Source organism: Vicugna pacos, chromosome 9 (assembly GCF_048564905.1).
Source record: "Vicugna pacos chromosome 9, VicPac4, whole genome shotgun sequence".
NCBI classification, from domain to species: domain Eukaryota; kingdom Metazoa; phylum Chordata; class Mammalia; order Artiodactyla; family Camelidae; genus Vicugna; species Vicugna pacos.
Genome location: NC_132995.1, coordinates 45,663,944 through 45,684,542, shown reverse-complemented (window position 1 = coordinate 45,684,542; position 20,599 = coordinate 45,663,944). Strand labels below are relative to the sequence as shown.

Sequence of the window (20,599 nt, the reverse complement as noted above, 5' to 3'; positions counted from 1 at the left end):
ACTAAAGAACACCTCTGACCTCACACCCAACCTGCACATCAAGAAAGGAAGAGGGACATGGGCCTAAGAAATGGGAGAGGTTCTTCTATAAGAGGTTCCAAGAAAGGAGCCTCTCTCTCTTTCTAGTAACCCCGTAGATCATGTTTCATTGAATGATTAATGCCTCTTTCCAGCTCACCCTCCTATTCTGTGAGCCACCTCCACCAAAGTCTTTAGGCAATCCCAGGACCCATTATTTCCAAAGTCCTGGGGTCTGGGGCTGGACTCAGTAAGGACTGCAACCAGAAGCCAGCTGGAGCCACAACAGTTATTCTACAGACACCCAGAGAACCTCGGGCTGTCACCCTGGGGATGCCTAAGGAGGGGAGGGAAGGTAAGAGATCACATAGCATTATCAAGTATTATTGCACATGGTCCTTTTTATTCTCTGCAGCAAAAATGATTTCTCCCTGCAGACCCAGAACTTTGGGTCTACAGAGAACTCTTTCTATAGACATAAGCGTAACAACGATAAATAGAAAACCTGGGGTAGTGGTTCTAAATAGACGGCACTGACGTGCTGAGGGCAGAAATGTAACGTGGGCATTGAGTCAGGCTGGCTCCCGGGTTAAGTTCCAATTACTGCTGGGTTAGGAGGACACAGAGGGCTGTTTAACAGTCCCAAGATTAAAATGTCCTTGTGGTGGATGGAGAGCTCTTGGCTGGATGGATGCATCCGGATGAGGGGAGATGCCTCCTAGTGGAAGCCACTTTTGCCCCTCAGTTCTTCACATCTCCCAGGTGGAGCTGGGCAAAGGAAGTGGCCAGCTGCAGCGCCTCCTGCAGGCAGCCCACATTCTTGCCTGTGGCCTGAGCAGACACGTCTTTGCCACCACCTTTGCCGTCCATTAGGCCTGACACCTGCTGTACCCACTCGCTGGCTTTCAGGCCCCGGTTGGCTGCATTCTAGAAGACAGGAAAGAGAAGTGGAAGTCAGGACAGAGGATGGGATTGAGGGAGACAAGAGACCCAAGGGAAAGAAAAAGGATGGGGGAGCAGACCTGCCCTGAGTGACACTGCCCTGAGTGACGTTGCGGGTGTTGAGACAGCCAGGGTGGGCATACTGAGTAACAAAGCCAGGGATCATCCAGCAGAGGCAAACATATCCACCAGGGAAGGGAGGGCATGAGGGTAAGGGCTGTTGGGGAGGTGACAAACAGGTGGGCAAGAGAATAACCATTTCTAACAGGGGGTACACAAACATGGGTCTTGGCAAACAACTATAAGCACTTAGTTCCTTGAAAACATCACTTCCCACTGGCACAGAAGTGCTGTGAGCATTACTGCAGGGCATTCTGACCTGGGGGACTTGACACAAGCACGTGATCTTGCCAGCCTCATTATCCACTGTGAAGAGCATGGCAGACGTTTGAGGGGAATGTGTCTTGAAGAGTTTCAAGGCTTCGTTCAGGGCCTATGAGGAAAACCTGGCATCAGGCCATGGCCCTGGGAAAGGGGACCATGCTCTCCACAAGTGCAGTGGGTTTGCAGAGCTCATTTCAGAGCCCCCCACCCCCGACCCCTTTTAAGAGCAGGTTCTGGTCCCAGGAGCCTGGATGAAGGACTCAAGCACAGTGCCTCACCCACCCTCTGGCTCTGAGGTTTGCCTTCCACCTCCAGGAGCCACAGCTTTCCAGCCACCAGACCTCTCCATGGCTCAGCCTAACCTCAGTCCCAGAGAGTGGGTCCTCAGGCAACTACTCTGCTAGGGCCACAGAGTTCACACTTCAGCCACCAAAGGGCTGAGATCCCAAGAGAAGGAGACAAGCAGTGGACAGGCACAGAGCAGCATGTGGAGCCCCAGCCCCTGGGTTGCCTTGGCCGAGGCGCCGCTCTCCATCTCCAAGATGACAAGGGGCTGGTTGGGGTTGCTGTCAATGAGCTGCTTTGTCTTCTCCAACACCTGCAAGGAGGCAAGTCCAGAAGAGTAGCCTCAGGTCAAAGGCCCAGACGTTTACCCAGCAGTCTGCACAGCCTCGGCTAGGGAAATTGTCCTGGTTCCCTTCCAGCCACCAGCACTGCCAGGACTCACTCGCTTCTGGACGTCAGCTTTGCTAGCCCGGTCTAGATCATCCATGATCTTCTTCAGGGACCTGAGGTTCTCCCGGAATTCATCCTTCTGCCACTGGGGGATGACTGCGGTAGCCAGGGCCTAGAACCAGAACAGAACACCGCTGGGATCTCGACCATGAGGAGCTAGGATGTGAGCCCATCCCACCCTTCTGGCTTTGAACAGCAAAGTCCCCCCGTAGCGTCCAGAGGAGAGAGAACACAAAAACAAAAAGGCATCCACTGGGCCTGAGACCCACCCTTTTATGAACAACTGCATCAGCTGTAGCGAGTAGGGCTGGAGAGAAAGGAGCAGACTAGAGAGAGCTGGACCCTCTGTTAGACCTGGTTCCTACAAGGCAGTGAACAAAGCCTGTGAAGGGCTAATGGGAGGACCCTGAAAACCAACAAACATGGGAGGCCTGGAGACAGTGGGCACTTGGCGCTCCCCCAACTCCCTCCACACCAGTGCCCACTGAGTTGGAATGGGCTCTTCTGCCATTGGCAATGGGGGCATCTGGCAGGCTCCAGGGGTCTGTAGAACCAAGAGCCATGGAGTCCCCCTTACAAGAATGCCAGACAATAGAAGTCAGTCCAAAGGCCCTGTGTGCTAAGAACCAGGACCCGAGGAGGGAGGCTGTCCCTACCTCACCAAGGTCAGCAATCTCCCTCTGCACGTCCTTATTTGGCGCAGTCTGGGCCTTCACTTTGGCCTCCATGAGAGAGAGAGAGTTCTTCAAGCTTTCCGCTTTCCTGAGGGCCTGGGAGGACAGTCAGAGCTGTAAACTCCAGGTCAGGTAACTTTCAGCTTCATGATTCTATCTATAAACAACTGTGGCAAACACTGACGGCAGGTCATGGAACAACACAACCCCAAGACGCCAGAACTTTCTCTTCCTTCAAGGACCAAGCGTTTGCAACCTCATGCCCCAGAAAGGAGCACTTTCCTCACACACCACGACAGCGGAACTCAGGTTCAGGGTCTGACAGAGAACTCACACATCCTGTCACACCCCACGAAATGATCACTCCCCAAGCTTCGGCACACATAGGGCACATCCCCATCCCCAGAGCAACTGTCCCCGTGGTCCATGCCTCTCAAACTAGGTACGTACTCTTAGGGAGACACAGCTAAGTGCTGGGGGCACAGAAACTATGGCTTACCCTCCTAAACACAGATATGTTGTGGCACAGAATTTACATATATTTTAAAGATTAAACATAAGGTAGCTAGAAAGCCTTGTGTGGCGGTGGCTTTCTCCTGCCAGGCAGGGGTATCTGGAGGGTATTTTGGAGGCAGCACTGCACCTCCAATTCTGACCGCAGCAGCCACAGGACCATGTGCACTGTGGATTCAGAGTCTAGACTTCTCTTGCCTTGTTCACATGAGCCACAAACCAGCCTGACCCGCTCACCTTCTGGGCTTCAGCACCTGTGACAGCAACAATCCTCCGGATGCCCTTGGCAATGGCTTCTTCACTCACAATCACAAAAGCTCCCGCATGACTCGAATTTTGCAGGTGACTGAATGGCAGAAAGCAAAGTCCATGGCGATGAGGAAGACTGGGCACCCCGGTCCTCAACGCACCCAGGGAGCCCTTGGCTTGGGGACATGAGCCCTATATGAGGTAGTTGCTCCCAGGGAAGCTCCATCAAGGGGAAAGTGGGAAGAGGCCCTTCATTTGCATTTCAGAATACAGCTCTGGCTGGGAAGGGAAAGGCAGTCAGAGAAGGCCTGGCTGGGGCTGAGCATTGTTTTGTAACAATGAGCAAGACATAACCTTGCTGAGCCTCAGTTTTCTTATGTATAGAATGGGGATAACACTCCCCAACAGAACTGTTGTGAAAATCAAATGAGATCAAATGAAAGTGCTTCGTAATTTCTAGTACGTAAAACGTCACTGCTCGTGAGCTCTGCTTCTTCAGATTTTCTGTACTCTTTGGTGGAAAGTAAGCTACATTCTTCTATCCCTGCTCAATAGCTAGAAGTATCAGAGGGTCACCTTTAAAATCTTACCACAACCCCTTTAAACGCATAGGTTTTAGTCCCCGTTTGCTCAGAGAACCTCAAATGCTCATTAACTCTCAGTCATCCTGCGAGGATGATGTAAAGTCTCTGAAAGCTGTTTCCTGTGCTCTAGAGAGTGTCATATAAAGAGGTATTATTATGGCAGAAGTGGGACTCATTCAAAGGCCCCAATTCAACTGCACAGAAGGGAGCCTGGAATGTGACCTCCCAGACCCCTGCCCCACCCTCCACACGTCCACCTGTCTCTGCCTCCCTGAGGCCCACAGGAGGCCATGGATGGGCTCTACCATGGCCTGAGAATGTTCTTTTCACCAAGATTCCTTGGGAAGCAGGAATTTCCCAGTCCAGCAGTCCATCACAGAAAGACCCCAAGGGCCAAGGAGGAGTCCAAGTTGGCAGAACAAGGGGCTCGTCCAATAGCCAAACTGAGCTGGTTCTACCACAGGGCCTGATTCAGGGGCTCTGAGACAATGAGGTTAATTCCCTAGATGCTGCTCAAGCTGGCAAAGGGAACTAAGGGAGGCTCCAGGAAGGAAGAGGGACTCAGACCAGGTCAGAAGCTCCATGTCCTTGCTGAATCCGAATTCACCGGCCTTCTTGTCAGCATCAGTTCAGAGACCAAGAGCAAGCAATTGTGAGGTAAGTGTTAAGATAACATTTTTCACCTTCCCCTTCTAGGAAGAACATTTAATCACAAACCCCGTAAATGTCAACATCAGACTTCTGATGGAAGCCTGAGGATGCTGATTCTTGGGAACGCTGTTTGGCAACTATATTTCTGAGGTCTTTACTTCAACCTCAAATGATAGCTGGTCTAGCTACTACCTACATCCTCCAAGGGTAATGCAAATGAATAAGAGGCAGATCCACCCACTGCTCCCTAAGGTACTCACGTTCCCCCACAGAACTCAACAGAAGTGAGTGAGCCAGCAGGACCAGAAGGGTCATCCAACAGCTCAGACACCGGGACCCCAATGGAGACGACTCGCACTGGGTCAGGATAAGTCTCATCAAACACAGCCCGCAGGCCCTGGATGGCTTTAGCTGCTGCCAGAGGACAATCCTGGGTGTAGACGGGCTGCCATGGATAGAAGACAGAGAAAAGGATGGGAAAAGATCTTCTCTTGAGGTGCAGTAGGAAGCAGTAGGGATAGAAACAGGCAGGGCTCTGGATTTCTAATCCCAGTTCTGCATATAATGTGCCCTGAGCCTCTTGAAATAAGGCCCTACATATAAAGCCAAGGGGATCAAAATAGGAATTTCTAACTATTTTGTTAAGCCGTGAACCAAATCATAAATGGATGTGCTATATGTAAAACAGACCTAACTATAAAAGCTCTGATTGTTCTAAGGAGGGCGTGAAGCAAAGACCTCCCCTTAAGCCCCTCCACTGAACACCACCACTACCCACTACTCAGCAGAGTTGAGAATCACTGCTTTAAGCAAATCTGTGTGCAGGACAGAATATGGTTTGACAGAGTAAGAGCATTTGGGCTGCTGAGGCTCCATGGATAGAAAGCGATGGTGCAGGAAGGTGTGAAGTTCATGACCCAAGAACTCACATGTAATACAACCTACCTTGGCTGCCTCAATCATCTCATTAGCAATCTCCTCAGCCTTCTTGATCTGTTGAGTAGACATGGCTCCCTTGGCAGTGAAGTCAAACCGAAGGCGGTCAGGAGCAACCAGGGAGCCTCTCTGGTCAGCCTCCCCAAGCACCGAGCGCAGGGCGAAGTTCAGGATGTGGGTGGCTGTGTGGTTACTCATGACAGGCCTCCGTCGGGGCTGTAAGGGGCAGAGCCGGCTGGTGGAAAGGTCTACAATGGACTGCTGGTCAGCCCCCAGCCCCTGCTGCCCACTTTTTCCCAAGTACTAGAGTTTTTAGTTGGACATAAGGCTACCCAGAATAAAAACTACATTTCCCAGGTTACCTTGCAGCTAATTGTGGCCATGTGACTAAATTCTGGTTAGTGGGCTATGAGCAGAAGTGAACACCCTCAAAGGGAAGGAACATGCCGCCCCACTCCTCTTTCTCACTGTCTAGAACAAGAGTTGGCAAATTATGGCCTGTGGGCCAAATCTGTCCAGCAGTCCATTTTTATAACTAGGTTTACTGGAACACAGCCACATGTGAGTGTTTACACATCATCCATGGTGCTTTTGCGCCACAACAGCAGAGTTGAGTAGTTGTGATGGGGACCGTATGGTTCAGAAAGCCAAAAATATTTACTATCTGGAAATTTACAAAAAAGTTCACCAACCCCTGGCCTAGAAAACAGATCTGATAGCTGTCTTCTTGGACCATGAACTCAAGGACAGCACCCCAGGAAAGATGGTGGAACAAAAAGCAAGGAAGAGCTGGGCCCTATGACTTCGTGGAGCAAGACCTCTGCATCAGCTTACACTTTCAGGTGAGAAACACATTTCCATCTTGTTTTAAGCTACCATTATTAGAGCTCTGTCACATGCAGCAGAACCCATTTCCTCATTAATACAAGATCCTTAGCTCCTGAAGAAGTATTTGAGGTTAAATTGGAGAAAGGCAATCCATGAAAATGAGTCTATAGGATCTCAACTGAAATCACTGTGGTCTGACTTGGGAACACACAGACTTAACTCTCAGTCACGTCCCTCACAAAACTCACTCCTGTACCTTACTTATAATAGCCTACTTACAATTTCACTTAGGAGGGGCAATAATGATGGACCAATCTGAATCCAAGGGAGGGGTTGAATTCTTTTCATAACGTGTATCAGATCACCTTAGTGTACACCTTAAATATCATTTGGGCCCTTTAGGCCTCAATAAAGCTGAAATTTATTTTTTTAAAAAGGGGAGATGATTACTAACCAGCATCAAGCAACTCACCTCATCAATAAACAGCCGGACTTGATCCCCCACTTTCAGGCTGCCATAGACCATCCCTATGTGTAGCACATACCCTCCTCGGACCTGAGCGTTCTTCACTGTAAACTCGGTTTTCTAAGAGGAGTCAAGGAGGAGACCAATAAATAAATAAATCCAAATATATACATACGTGTACATATAAAAAGATATATAAATGTATCATATGTAAATTCTCCCTTTATATATACAAATTATACTCACACACACTAAGACTCTAAGACTCTTCTTACTGGTGTGTGTGTGTAAATTTACGTATATACCATTATTACCTAATATATAATTATTTATATACACATATGCACCACTATAAACCTACAGACCATTGTATACACACAGTACTTTCTACATGTACACACATGTATGTGTATATATATACACAGACACGGACACACACACACACATACTCCATTAAGGAGCATCTTACAGAATTAAAGCCACCATGAGGAGCCTCAAGCCCATAAAGTCAGCAGTGGCAGCACAAGAGGCCGAGTCTTCTACAAGGACATCTGCCCTCCAGAGAGCTGCCTCTCTTCATTTATGAGGAAAGCGTAGAGAACAGAGGATCAACCTAAGCAGCCAGGCTGCAAGGATCCTACTCCTAGGGGACCTAACAGTGACGAAGACAACACAGTACAAGAAGCAGCTCCCTCAGCTTCAGAAATACCATGAAATGCAACCCAAAGACAGGTAGTATGTGCCCCTCAAAGCTGGGAGCACTGAGGAGCCAGAAAAGCTGCCTGGGTCCCAGCCCCGTCCTTTGTTGGACCCCCGCCCCTGCTAACAAGGAAGAACTGTTGGCTCACATCTTCGCTGCTGTCATCAACCTTCACCAGGTAGCCTTCATCATAGATCTGCCCTCCTTGCTCGGCATAGAAACAGGTCTTGTCCAGCACCACTCCACACTCCTGTCCCGTGGACACTTCTTCCACGAACATCTTGTCTCTGCGCAGAGCCATCACTGTAGCCACTGCGCTCTCAAACGCTGCACAGAAGAGGAAAAACAGTGTCGATGACTTAATTCACATATTCTTATCTGGCTTTTGTTGGATTCTATTTCTCAGATTTTCTGTAGGCCCTAATTGTCTAATTTTATTTTGGAAGCAAGTTTCCACAAAAGGACTTAATGTGCTGGTTTTCTGCGGGAGAACACAACACTCAGTAGGGTGACCAACTGTTCTGGTTTGCTTGGGACCAAGGGGTTTCCCAGGATGTGACACTTTTTCAGTGTCAACACTGGGACAGTTCTGGGAAAATGGGACAGCTGGCCACCCTAACTCTGAGCTACTGAGCAGAAACCTGGTGAATTTGATTAGTAGGTATTTGATAGTAATAAATTCCCTGCTCCAAGGTCAATTCACAAAGAATGTATTCATTTTGTGGGCTTCTTTGGATAGATTTAGGTCTCTGCTGGAACAAAAAAAGCAAAAATGTGTACCGCCTGTATATTTCTTTAAGTCATCTTAACTTTGGGATGCTACTATCATGATGCAAAATTCAACAGCCACTGTGGACTGTATCCATGTTAACTTCCCTGTTTCCTGCAAGATGTTAGTAATTTCCTGGTAATGTCTTTTTTACAACTTCCTGTGAATCTATAATTATTCCAAAATAACGAGTAAGAAGATCAATTGCCAAGGATCTCCATGACTATAAAATCACTTAGCTTGACTACACAGTACCACAGGAGTGGCTACCATGGATGTCTTGGGTTCCTAATCTACACGCTTCTCTTGAAAACCACTCCAGATGAGCACAGTAACATACCGTAGCTCCCACTGGAGTCTGAATGGTAATTATACTTCGGGGAATCGTCTGTTGCCTCCAGACCCCTTTCCCGGAGCTCTTCAATAGCATATATGTCCAGCATAATGAGGTCTTCCCCACTGGCTCCCTTGCCTTGTGATTTCAGCTGCCAGTAAGAGAAATAAGCACAAGTTACCTTAATGTCAGAGAAAAAGAACTCTGAAGGGCCCCAAATTGCTAAACAATGCTCAATGTAAAGCTCTAAAACAGTTTTTCAATCTCGGCACTACTGACATTTGGGGCCAACTAATTCTTTGTTCTGGGGGGCTGTTGACTGTAGGATGTTGAGCAGCATTCCCAGCCTCTACCCACTAGATGATCTGCCACTAGCTGTGAAAACTAAAAAATGTCCTCACATGTTACTGCCAAACAGCTCCTGGAGGGCCAAACTGCCCCAACTTGAGATTCACTAGCCTTGGGAAAAACAGAATTTCTAAGACATGAATGGAAGGAAACTCTTGCTTTGTAGCAAAAGTGCCAGCTTGCTTGGTGCTGAGTTTCTTCCTCACTCCCCAGATGCTTTACCTGGGCCAGTTTCCTCTCCTCTTCAAAGCCATCCATATCTACCACCAGGCCCTTCTCCTCAGCAATCAGTCCGGTGAGATCCACTGGAAACCCATAGGTGTCATAGAGGAGCCAAGCAGTGTCCCCTACACAGCACAAAGGAATTGTGTAAGAATGGCAGAGACGGCCCCTTTCTTTTCCAGCCCAAGCCCTTCCCAGGAGGACACTAGCAGTGACAGAAAGGATTATAAAGCAGGCAAGTTAGTATTGGTTCTGTGTATCTGTCAGAAAATCCATCAAATCTTTTGAAATTGACCTGGAAAAAGCACAAGAGGTCCCTGAAAAAGTTCTGTTTCTTAATCTGAACACAAGTATGTTCAGTTTGTGGAAATTCATCAGGCTTTCCCCTTGTACTTTCTATTATACTTCAATAAAAATTATAATCTTTTGGAATTAATTTTCCTGTCTGGTAAAAAATAAAGCAACTTGCAGAAGTGTATACTATATGTTCCCATTTTTGTTTGTGTACACACATGTACACACACAGATACACCACTACATATACACATTTGTATACAAATAGAGAAAAGTCCTAAATAGTTATATACCAAATTCTTAAGAGTTGTTACCTCTTGAGAAGTGAGCTTGGGAAAGAGGATTTTCACTTTTTACTTCTACTGTTTGAATACTTTGCCACGATAATATATTACTTTTATAATCTTACTACAAACCCCATTTTACACAAAAAACAGTTTAACCAAGTGATGCTGAGCCTTTGGAGCCACAGGAGCCAATGTCAGTTTGTGAAAAATGGGCTTGTCCCTTCCAGAATGAATCAGGCTGATGAAGAAAGGAACAGACTGGTCCTTACCGGGAATGGTTCTGTTGTCTCCTAGGCTCTGAATCTTCCGATCCAGGATGCGGCGCCCTCTACTGAGAGTCTTGAGAAATTGCACTTCTTCTTCATTAATGATGTCCTTCACCATATCTGGGTCCTTCTTTAGCTCAGGAAATGCATCTCCCTGGCAAATGGGAAACAGAGATGTGGGCCCAATAAAGCCAGGACCTATGCCATGACCCCTCTAAAAATTCTCATTAACACTATGCTATTCCCTACCCTACCCCTCTTAAGGTATGTGCTCTAGTACAGACGAGGTAAGCAGGAAATATACCTACCAGGGACTGGACGACAACATCTACTAATGTAGCAAAGAAACCCCTGCTGGCGTTGAGTTTTTCATGGGAGTATCGAACAGCCCGGCGGAGAATCCGTCTCAACACATACCTGTAAGAGGCAGAACCCAGTCCCCTGCTAGACAACACTCCCAACCAAGAGTTTTGCAGTGGGTCCTTTGGAGTTCCATCCAAAGCAATATGGCCAACTTTTTAGTCTTTCTCTTTCAGAGACTTCCTTTTTTCTTAAGCCTGCTGCTTTCTGCATTCCCCTAAGGTCATTAACTTTAATTCCAGCATAAAACTCAGTAACATACCCACAAATACACATCAAGGATGAGCTGGGGTAACTTTGGTTTATTTTCCAACCTTGTTCTGCAGAACCAGAGATGGAGGCCAGAAGTATAGACCAGATAGCTGACTTGATGCCCACAATCCCAGGTCCTGCCGGTCAGTAATGGGATTACTATCTACCCTGCCCCTGCCAATATCTTATCAGATAACTTTAAATACAGTCCTTATCATCTCGTACTTAGCAGCAAAGATTTAATATAGTGATGACTCTTTGAAGTGAGCTGAAACTCCTTTTATCTTTAAAAAAAATAAAGGGATCCCTCCAACTAACTAGAAGACAAAGGAAACAATGATGAAGTGTGACTTTAAGTTCCAGAGAGAGTCAAAATACTCACAGCGTCAGTGTCAGTCCTAACCCTGTTCCACGTATAGCACACTTACCCTCGCCCAGTGTTGTCAGGTCGGCCGCCATCGGCCAGGGCCACAGTGATGGTCCGAGCATGGTCAGCCAGCACCCGGTAGGCCATGTCGATTCCATCAGCATCATCAGCACCCACCTTCCCAGTGTATGGCCGGGCACCTGTGCCCTACAGATTAAAAACCAGGAAGTAGCTCATCAGGAATCAGTCCTTCTGGCATTGTCTTACCCTGGGAGATTCTGAGAGGACTGTGGGGGCATTAGGAAAAAGAATGACCCTCTTGCCAGATCCTATAACTCCAAGAAATGCAACAGCAGCAGGAGTGAAGAGCCTCCAGCCAGGCCCCTGCAGACACTAAATTACAGTGCCTTGGGCTGAGACCTTGTGTTAGGTTGGCAGATGGTCACAAGTACCCTCAGATGGCAAAGCATATGACTTTTATACTTGACAGTACTAATGAGAGAGTCCAGCCTAGAAACCTCCACAGAAGTTTGCAATAGGACCAGTACCTTCTGAATGGCTTCAAAGTATGGGACAAAAAGGTCAGTGTCATAGTTTGACATCTTATTCTGCAGCACAGACACCAGTCGCTCCAGGCCCATTCCTGTGTCAATGCTTTTCTTGGGAAGAGGTTTCAGAACGCCATCGTTTTCCCTGCATGATCCAGAGAAAGAGGAAGATGAAACAAGGACACAGGCTGCCACCTCTCCCTGCCAGGTAAACTCACTTAGCATAGTTTGCAGGCTGTGACTGTCTGCCATTTGCCTCTGCCCATTTTGGTGGGAGAAGGGAATGGAGGGAAAAAGGGAAGAAATACTCTGGGGATCATTAAAGAGTGAGGCAAGTTTCAAGGAAATGGGCTTTAAAAGAGCAGTCGAAATTACAGCAAAAATGACCTTACAGGAATATCACTTAAGCAGATATTATGGAGAATAAAACTAGTTAATAAAATAAGCCCAGCCTTGTCCCAGAGATCAGAGGAAAAATCTGAGAAATAAAATTTAAAGAATGTCCCCAAGATCCCATGATGCCTTCAGTGCCTGCTGTAGTACTGCTCCACTGTCCCCAAAGATGAGAATAAGGAGACAGCCATGTGTCTGAGTTCCTCTTTCTCTACTTGGTTTGAGGAAAGGTCCCGCTCCTAGCTGTTCAGGACCCCACGGCCACCTGTTATATTGGATGAACACAAGGTTCCAGATCTCCAGCACATTGGGGTCATCCTGGTTGACGAGGTGTGCAGCATCCCGACCACCAATCCGGTCATAGTGGATCTCACTACAGGGACCACATGGGCCCGTGTCACCCATCTCCCAGAAGTTATCCTTCATGTTGCCGGGGAGGATTTTGGCGTCATCCAGCCTACACGTAGTAGGGAAGATAAGCCCAGTTACAGCCGCTGACAGGATTCCAACCGGACGTGCAGCCACCACAAAAGGAGATCCTTATGCATTTCTAGAAAGAAGGCTCACTCTTTGGTGATTATTAATCCTGAGTCTGCATACAAATCCTGATCAAGAAACAGGACATGATTCTTCTCAAGAGAGACTACAATAAAATACAAAATATACATGTGCTATGGACATAACTAAATAAAAATATGCCAAGATACAGATAAAGCCTAGAAAGGAACACATAAAAATGAAAACTTTTATGCTGAATATGAACAGAATTTAAACAAATCTCTTTCCACATTTCTTTGCAAATGTTCCTTCATTTTTATAAATGAAAACAATTATATTGTATGACAGTATAAGTGTTAAAAAGCTGTTGATTATTTAAAGTCACCTCACTATGCCCCAATTTGTCATCTTTTTTATCTTAAAATGATACCCAGAATTTAATAAGATTAAAACATTTCCAAAATATTTGATTCTGCTGAGAGTTGCTAGAAAACAGAGCACTCCAAAAAGATTATGCTTGCTTGAAAACAAAGTACAGATATACATAAACCAAGTAAAGTGGATTCAAAAAGTCAAGATCAGTATTTAAATTTCACATGCGTCACTACCCAAAATATCCAAGTACATTTAGACTATAGAGTCTAATCAAGTAGGGGTTTCAGACGAAGTACAAGGGGAAGCTGGATTGGAATAATATACCTGGACTAAAAGTTAAAAAAAAAAACAACAGAAGCAACACTGCTTAAGCGTACTAAAAGGCTATGCACTAAAGGAAAAGAGAGTTTAAGTAAAAAGAACAAAAAAATGAGACAAAGACATCATGGGAATCCCATCTATCCACAGGGGAACATCACCCCACCTGCATTCCCCGAGGCAGCACTTCATAAATTGTCTTAGGTTCAAGACACAGAGCACACACTGCTCATCTATCATGCTAACTTTTATGCCATATTATTTTATTTTAGGATTATATTATGTTTAAAAAAAAAAACCCAAAACTTCCTTTGTCCTAGACATGTTTGATGCCATTACATTTCCATAAGAAATAAACTGTTTCACATGAAGAGTACACTCCATTGAAAAAGACACACATGTACATGCAGGGCTACAGAAACAGGGAAAAAAGCCTGGAAGACTATATCTGGGATATTAAACTATTAACATAGACTAATCACAGGGATCTTCCATTTCCTATTTTTTACATTTCCGTATAGTTTGATATTTCATAACATATGCACTATATGTACAATTTCTAACAAACATACGAAAAGGACAAAAATGAGAGACTCTTTATGTTGGCTTTCAACAACAGAATGATCAATTAAACCTACTAAGAAGCGATGGATGCACCAAAGGATAATTACTCTCAGTCACCTCCAACTCCACCTCAAACGTGCCCCAAGTTTTAAGACCTCACTCTGGTACTGAGTGTAGGAATCAATTTACTCTTCCATACTCTCAACATGTGAGCCGCATTCTTACCCCAAATTTTGCCAGATCTGTTTGCACTCCAGGTCTGGTTCTAAGCCTGCTGCTTCATCTCCACCAAAGTAAGTAACATAGAGTCTTTCAATTGGAATGCCAAACTCTTGGGTGAGAAGTTCTAGAGCCATCTTACATGCCAGTTCCTACCGAAAAAACAAACAAACAAACAAAAAAGATGTGGAACATGGCCAAACCAAAATCTATTTAGTGTTGAGTATGAAAAGGCCAGTTCCTGGAAACACAGATATAAAAATACAGTATCTTCACCATAAACAGCCACATTCAGGATCAATTTACACAAGAAATCCAAATGTAAACTGAAATCATCAAATTACAAGTACAGCTTCCAAGAATTCTTAGAATTAATGCCTTTCATTTCTGAATCTCCTACATGATATTCTGTATTTTGAAACAAGCAAAATTAGAACCCACTTCCCTCAGTAGAAATGAACATTTTGCTCAAAATCCAAACAGATCTCCTCTTTGAACTTACCTTGAAGTAATCTCCAAAAGACCAGGAACCCAACATCTCAAAGAAGGTGTGATGATAGACATCCTTGCCCACGTCATCCAGGTCATTGTGTTTGCCCCCAGCCCGGATGCATTTCTGTGTATTGGCAGCTCTGCTCAGCTTTGCCATGGGGTGAGATGGGTCAATAGTATTCAGAAAGATGGGTTTGAACTAAAAAAGAAGGGAAACATTTCAACTCTTAAAGAGCTACAGATATATCAGATGGTCACATGCTGGCAGGAAGAGACCACATATAAACTGTTCAGTTCTGGATTTGATTAGCCTGCAATACAGAAACTTATCAGAGGCAGGTGGCCTGCTGGGGCTGCAAAAGAAGTAGCCTATCTTGGAGCAACTCCTCCTTGGTCCAAATTCTCTAATGATCCCACCACTGTCAGTAACACCACCTGCACAAAGGAAAGCCCTGGCAGAGCTGAGATAACAGCTAAAGTTGATGCAGTAAAACCTGTGCTTCCTCGCAAGGCTCTGACAGGGCTTATCCCATCTTTCTGGAAGAATTTATTCTAAAACTGATGTGCTGGCTTAGTAGTAAAGGTGCCAAGGAAAAAAAAATTTTTTTGAAACCTTTTAAAGGAGTAAAATCAGCACAGCTTGGTCACACTATGTCACACTAAGCTGGTGTGTGATTAGATATAGAATATTACCATCACCACAGAAAGTTCTATTGGACAGCCCTGTGCTAGACCGTAAACTCCTTAAAAGCAAAAACTCTCTTACTCAGCTCTGTAGCACCTAGAATAGTACCTGAAAAAGAGCAGATGACCAATATATACTAACTCAAAAAAAAAAAAAAAAAAACAAAGAAGCAGAAAAACAAAAAAAGTCAAGGTATTTCTTATTAAGAGGCAGTAGAGCACATAAGTTAAGCAGATGACCATCTGGCTTCAAATTCATGTGCCAGCATTTACCAGTTTCGTGAGCTTGGGCAGTTTACGAGTCTTCCATGCCTCAGTAGGATAGTACAGAGTGAAGATTAATGAGTTAATGTACATAAGACACAGAAGAGCGCCTGGCTATAGCAAGTGCTCTATGCAGGCTACTAGTTACTGTTATTCAGAGACTATAAACACTGGACCCTGTGTGTGGTCTTTCCACCAAGTACAACAGCTCATATGGAGAAGACAAAGCCCATGCCTAGGTATATTTGAGTAGAACAGAATCGTTCCGATGTACCAGAAAACCCACTATCTTGAAAGACTCCCCCTAAAATGAGTGTCCCCAATTCCAGGTGTATGCAGAGGACTCATACATACAACTAAAAATATTTTTATAATTTCATAGTTAATGTTATACAAGGTGGAAAATGTTCCTGCTGCCTCTAATTTTCCATGCCAGAGAAGAGACCTGAGAGAAAAGAAAATGTCAACTTATCCCAGAGTGAGGCACATCCTAAATGCTGGTGGGTCCTCTGGGCTAAGCAGGAATCCCATACAACCTCCAAAGCAAAGTCCTGAGGGCACCATCTATCCTGAAACCACGTCCAGTCAATTAAATAGCTTTCAGTGCCATAGGCATATTGAAAGGAACTCCTTTTATTTTTTTTAATATATATTTTTATTGAAGTATAGTCAGTTTAGAACGTTATATCAATTTCTGGTGTACAGCATAATGTGAAAAACTCTTTTTAAACGCCTTTATAAACTTGTGATGCTCCCATTATTTCAAGAGAAAATTCTTTTCTCCAACAACAAAACTTTCAAATATCTTTTATAATTCAGCTGCCCCAAACACAAATCCTACTAATAAAGTTTCTTCAGCAGGGGATCCAAATCGGCATTAGTGGCTGTAGCTTCCAGAAAGAAGTTAAAAAAAAAATCAATAAAACTGTGCATGGCCTAGAATAGGAATGAAAGCAAAGCTTTAAAAGAATCCTGAAGAACTGACTTACTTAAAGAGAAAAAAAAAGGCAACAAAAAGATGAAGAACCACAACAGCTGAGATAACAAGTCTTGTCAGGGCTCAGCAAGATTAACCCAGCCTCTGATTCTAATAAATACAGCTTCTTCCTTAGGGAGAAGGCAAAACTTCACAGACTAGATACAGGCTCTGTTTTTCTTGAGAGGCACACAAGTTTAATCCATGGGTATCAGAGTCTTTCATCATAATTATAACCATGTCTGAGCAGCTACTCAAACACTGTGCTAAACATTTTTAATGTTCACTGCAACCTAAAGGCAGGCAATATTATTATTCCCCATTTCCTGGGCAAAGAAACAGAGGTTCAATGACATAAACTCTGCAAGATCACACAGTAAGGGGCAGAACTGGGATTCTACTGCCTCCAGTGTGGACAAATAGCCAAAAAGGAAGGGAAAACACCCTTACCTGGTTCATGCCTGCATTGGCAAAGAGCAAAGTGGGATCATCCAATGGAATGGTGGCAGAAGAGTGAACATAGGTGTGTTCATTTCTCTTGAAGAAATCTATAAATCGCTGACGGATCTCACTTGCTGTTAGGGTTGAGTCCATCTTGAAAATAACCCTACGGAACTAACCAAAGAAAAAATGAAGGAAAATTAGGGGAATTGAAACTGAGAGATAAAAAGCATTACACAAGACTCCGAGCTCTCAAGCCAAGTCAAAGCAGGACCCGGGTAAGCTGGTTGATCCTAAAACCTCTATGCTATAATGTCCAAGGCTAGAATCATCATTGAAGCAAAACCTGCAGCACCAGCAGACAACAGCCCCATGTGCTATTCCTTCCCATGCCAACCTCAGTAGGTTCAATACACCAACACATCAACTGGAACAGGAGGTGGTTTCACGTATTCATTCACTGCAAGAAATGTACAGAGCATCCACTATGCCAGGCCCTCAGACAGGAATTAGGAAATAGGAATAAAAACCTCACGTTCATCGTAGGAGAGAAGCGCACTGGAGATGGGGGAGGCTAAGGAGACCTGGGTTCCAGTCCTAGCTTCAAGTCCTTAAGGGGGTTACTTCACTTCACCACCAAAAGGAGAGGCCCATGCTGGATGAACTCTAAGAGCTCTTTCAGCTGTGTGTTAACCCACATGCCCAGAACCACACAAAGTTCCAATATCACTAAAGGCAATGTCTCTAGGTTTGGGCTGACCATCTTGGGGAGGCTGTTGCCAGCAGCAGTGGACCTGGGGATGGGTCCATCTGTACAAGGGACTGCCCACCAGTAGCAGGAATGTATGTGCCAGCCTCCACTTAGCCTAAGCACCTCCAGAACTCAACTGGTAAACTGCTGCCTTCCCAGCTATTAGATTACTGGGGAGTGAGGATGCTGTAGCCACACTGAGGAGGTAGAACTCAGAATGAGTGAAAGAGAAGGGGAATCAAAAGAGAGGGAGATTAGGAAATTAAACTTTATAATGTCAAAGCGCTTTCACGTATATTACACGATTTCTCTGAGGGGCAGTTCAGAGAGAGGTGACAGGCCTTGGTGGAGGGTACCAATCACTGGCATGGAGCTGTAGTGCTATGTAGCACTGGGCATCTAGAAAAATAGGAACCATCTCATTTACAACATGACCTAAAAGTCTCTAGAATTCTAGACCTAGCTCTAACCTTAAAAAAGTCACTTTGTTCTTGGTTTGTTTCCTTTTTTTGTAAAAACGTAGTATCTACTCTGCCTACTTCACTGTGGGTGTTGTGAGGCTCAAATGCCATCCTGTATTTGGAAGCAATTCGTAACCCGGAACAAATGGAATACTATTACTTTAAGTCACAGCTCAATGTTTTCTTCCTTTTTAGGAGGAAGATACAGAGATACAAAGTGAACATGATGTGAAAAAATGTACACTGTGAACATGAGACTGTGGCCCTCAGATTTATGTTTAACCACAATTTCAACTGATTTATCCACAACCCAATTAACTCATTGTTCAAACAAAAGCCCTTTGGGCAAAAAGATGGTGGAACAATGTCTGAAAGAGCCAAAGAGCTGACTAAAACCCCCATAGCTGAGAACTTTTTGTCCCTGCGAAGGACTCAAGCCTAGGGTTTCCATAAACATTGTCACATCACAGTCTTCCTTGTCCCTCCTCATCATGGCTCTCAATGAATCCTTTTTTTTTTTCAATGAATCTTAATAATAGCAGCAAAAACGAATGCACAGTGCTAACTCTGGCTGAACAGCAACATCAGAACTGTTTCAGGGGGGTGGAGGGTGGGAAGGGATAGACTGGGATTTCAAAATTGTAGAATAGATAAACAAGATTACACTGTATAGCACAGGGAAATATACACAAAATGTTATGATAACTCACAGAGAAAAAAATGTGACAATGAGAGTGTATATGTCCATGAATGACTGAAAAATTGTACTGAACACTGGAATTTGACACAACATTGTAAAATGATTATAAATCAACAAAAAATGTTAAAAAAAAAAAGAACTGTTTCAGAATGTTCACTGCTCCTCCTCTAAATGTGCTACTGAGGTAAATAAGTTCCATTCCAAAAGAGACATGAATTTTCCATTTTTGCTTATTCACTCATCATATGGAAATACATACAATATGCTGAGAACCAAGATGAATGAGCATCTATACCTTAATGGGGAGACAGTCATATGCAGAAATAACTATAGTAAGGTGTAAAAGGATCCAATATGTTAACGTTAAGCCCTATGGAGGCTGGGACTATTAAAAGCCTTGTTATGTGGTGGAGAGATAGCTTAAGCGGTAAAGCACATGCCTAGTATGCACAAGGTCCTGGGTTCTAATCCCCAGTATGTCCATTAAAATAAGTAAGTAAAACAAACAGACAAAAAAACGAATTACCTCTGCCTCAAAAAATAAAAATAAAGAAAATTAAGTTTAAAAAAGGAAAAAGCTGTATCACTATCACCACTCACTCATTTATTCAATATAAATATACTGGATGGCTGTAGGGGACACAGAGGTAGCACAAAGGAGAGATCTCTGAGTCCACTTCCTAGCAGAAGCTGTAAAGGTCTGAATATCTTATATCACAGTGGCCTTTACACAAAGGCTCCAGCCAGAGGAGCTTTCAACACACTTTTCATTTGTCAGGTCTGCTGTCAACTCTACTCACACTCTTTCCCTTTTCCTAGTTAATTTCTCATCGTTGGTATCTCAATTCCAAAGAGCCTTATTTAAGGAAGTCTTCAGTTTCTTGATCAGATTCTCCCTAGTTTATTCTCATAACCCCAGGGGTCTTCCTTTATAATTTCCACATGCATTTGAGGGCTTGTTTAACGTCCACCTTCCCATCAGGCCTCAAGTATCAGCACAGTGGGAATCATGACTGGTTTTTGCTCACCTGTATGGGCATATCCTCAGCATCTAGTACAATGGTTGCCAAATAAGTATTATTACACGACTGGGTATAATAATCCTTTAACAGCAAACTATGAATGACCCTAAAACACACCGGAAACGCAGGCTGTCTGAATAAGTAATAGCTGAACGCGATGGAGCACGGAGAGCATCTCTAGACGGACCTGGACTAGTATCAGTTACTTAGCTAATTTTAAGAATTGAGAATGGCTCACAGCCAGATTTCACCTGACTGGACCGGCCGCCCCTAGAGAATTAAAACCACAGATTAAAACCTCAGCTTTGGGAGAGTAATCAGTAACAACGGTGATCCTCCCAAGATCTTGGTCTTCAGGAAGACCATCCAAAGCCACCCCACCCTCAGTGTTCCTGGGGTCTGACAAAGGCCACTCTTCGCCTACGGTGTCGCCAAGCGACTGCCCCAGCCCCGGTTCCAGCCCAGGCCGCGGTTCCGTAGGCCTCACGGTGCCTGGCCGGGCTCCGCCGTTGTCGCAGCATCACAGAACTCTCTCAGAGGCCCGCCTGCTTCTCCCGAGGGTCGCAGTTCCTAACTCTCCCCTCAGAGCCCACCGCCGGGAGCCCATACTTACCTGTTCCCGCAGACACGCAGATGCACGGACCCCAGTCCACGACCCGCCGCAGCACGCACCGCCTCGTCCAATCAGAGCGCGCCGATGGAAAGTGATCCGCT

At 44.9% G+C, this 20,599-nt stretch overlaps 1 protein-coding gene across 1 annotated transcript; it reads right to left on the bottom strand.

Moving 5' to 3' along the window:
- Positions 1-401: 401 nt before the first annotated feature.
- On the bottom strand, positions 402-20,599 carry AARS1 (alanyl-tRNA synthetase 1). The gene is made up of 21 exons (XM_006199689.4): positions 20,499-20,599; positions 16,961-17,125; positions 14,597-14,785; positions 14,101-14,246; positions 12,386-12,577; positions 11,728-11,872; positions 11,241-11,386; positions 10,509-10,617; positions 10,204-10,354; positions 9,354-9,478; positions 8,790-8,934; positions 7,829-8,007; positions 6,987-7,100; positions 5,696-5,902; positions 5,011-5,195; positions 3,504-3,612; positions 2,736-2,849; positions 2,072-2,191; positions 1,856-1,942; positions 1,340-1,453; positions 402-945 (listed from the first exon to the last, which is right to left on the bottom strand). The coding sequence occupies exons 2-21, from the start codon at positions 17,102-17,104 to the stop codon at positions 760-762; spliced, it is 2,907 nt and encodes a 968-aa protein (XP_006199751.1). The 5' UTR covers positions 17,105-17,125; positions 20,499-20,599; the 3' UTR covers positions 402-759.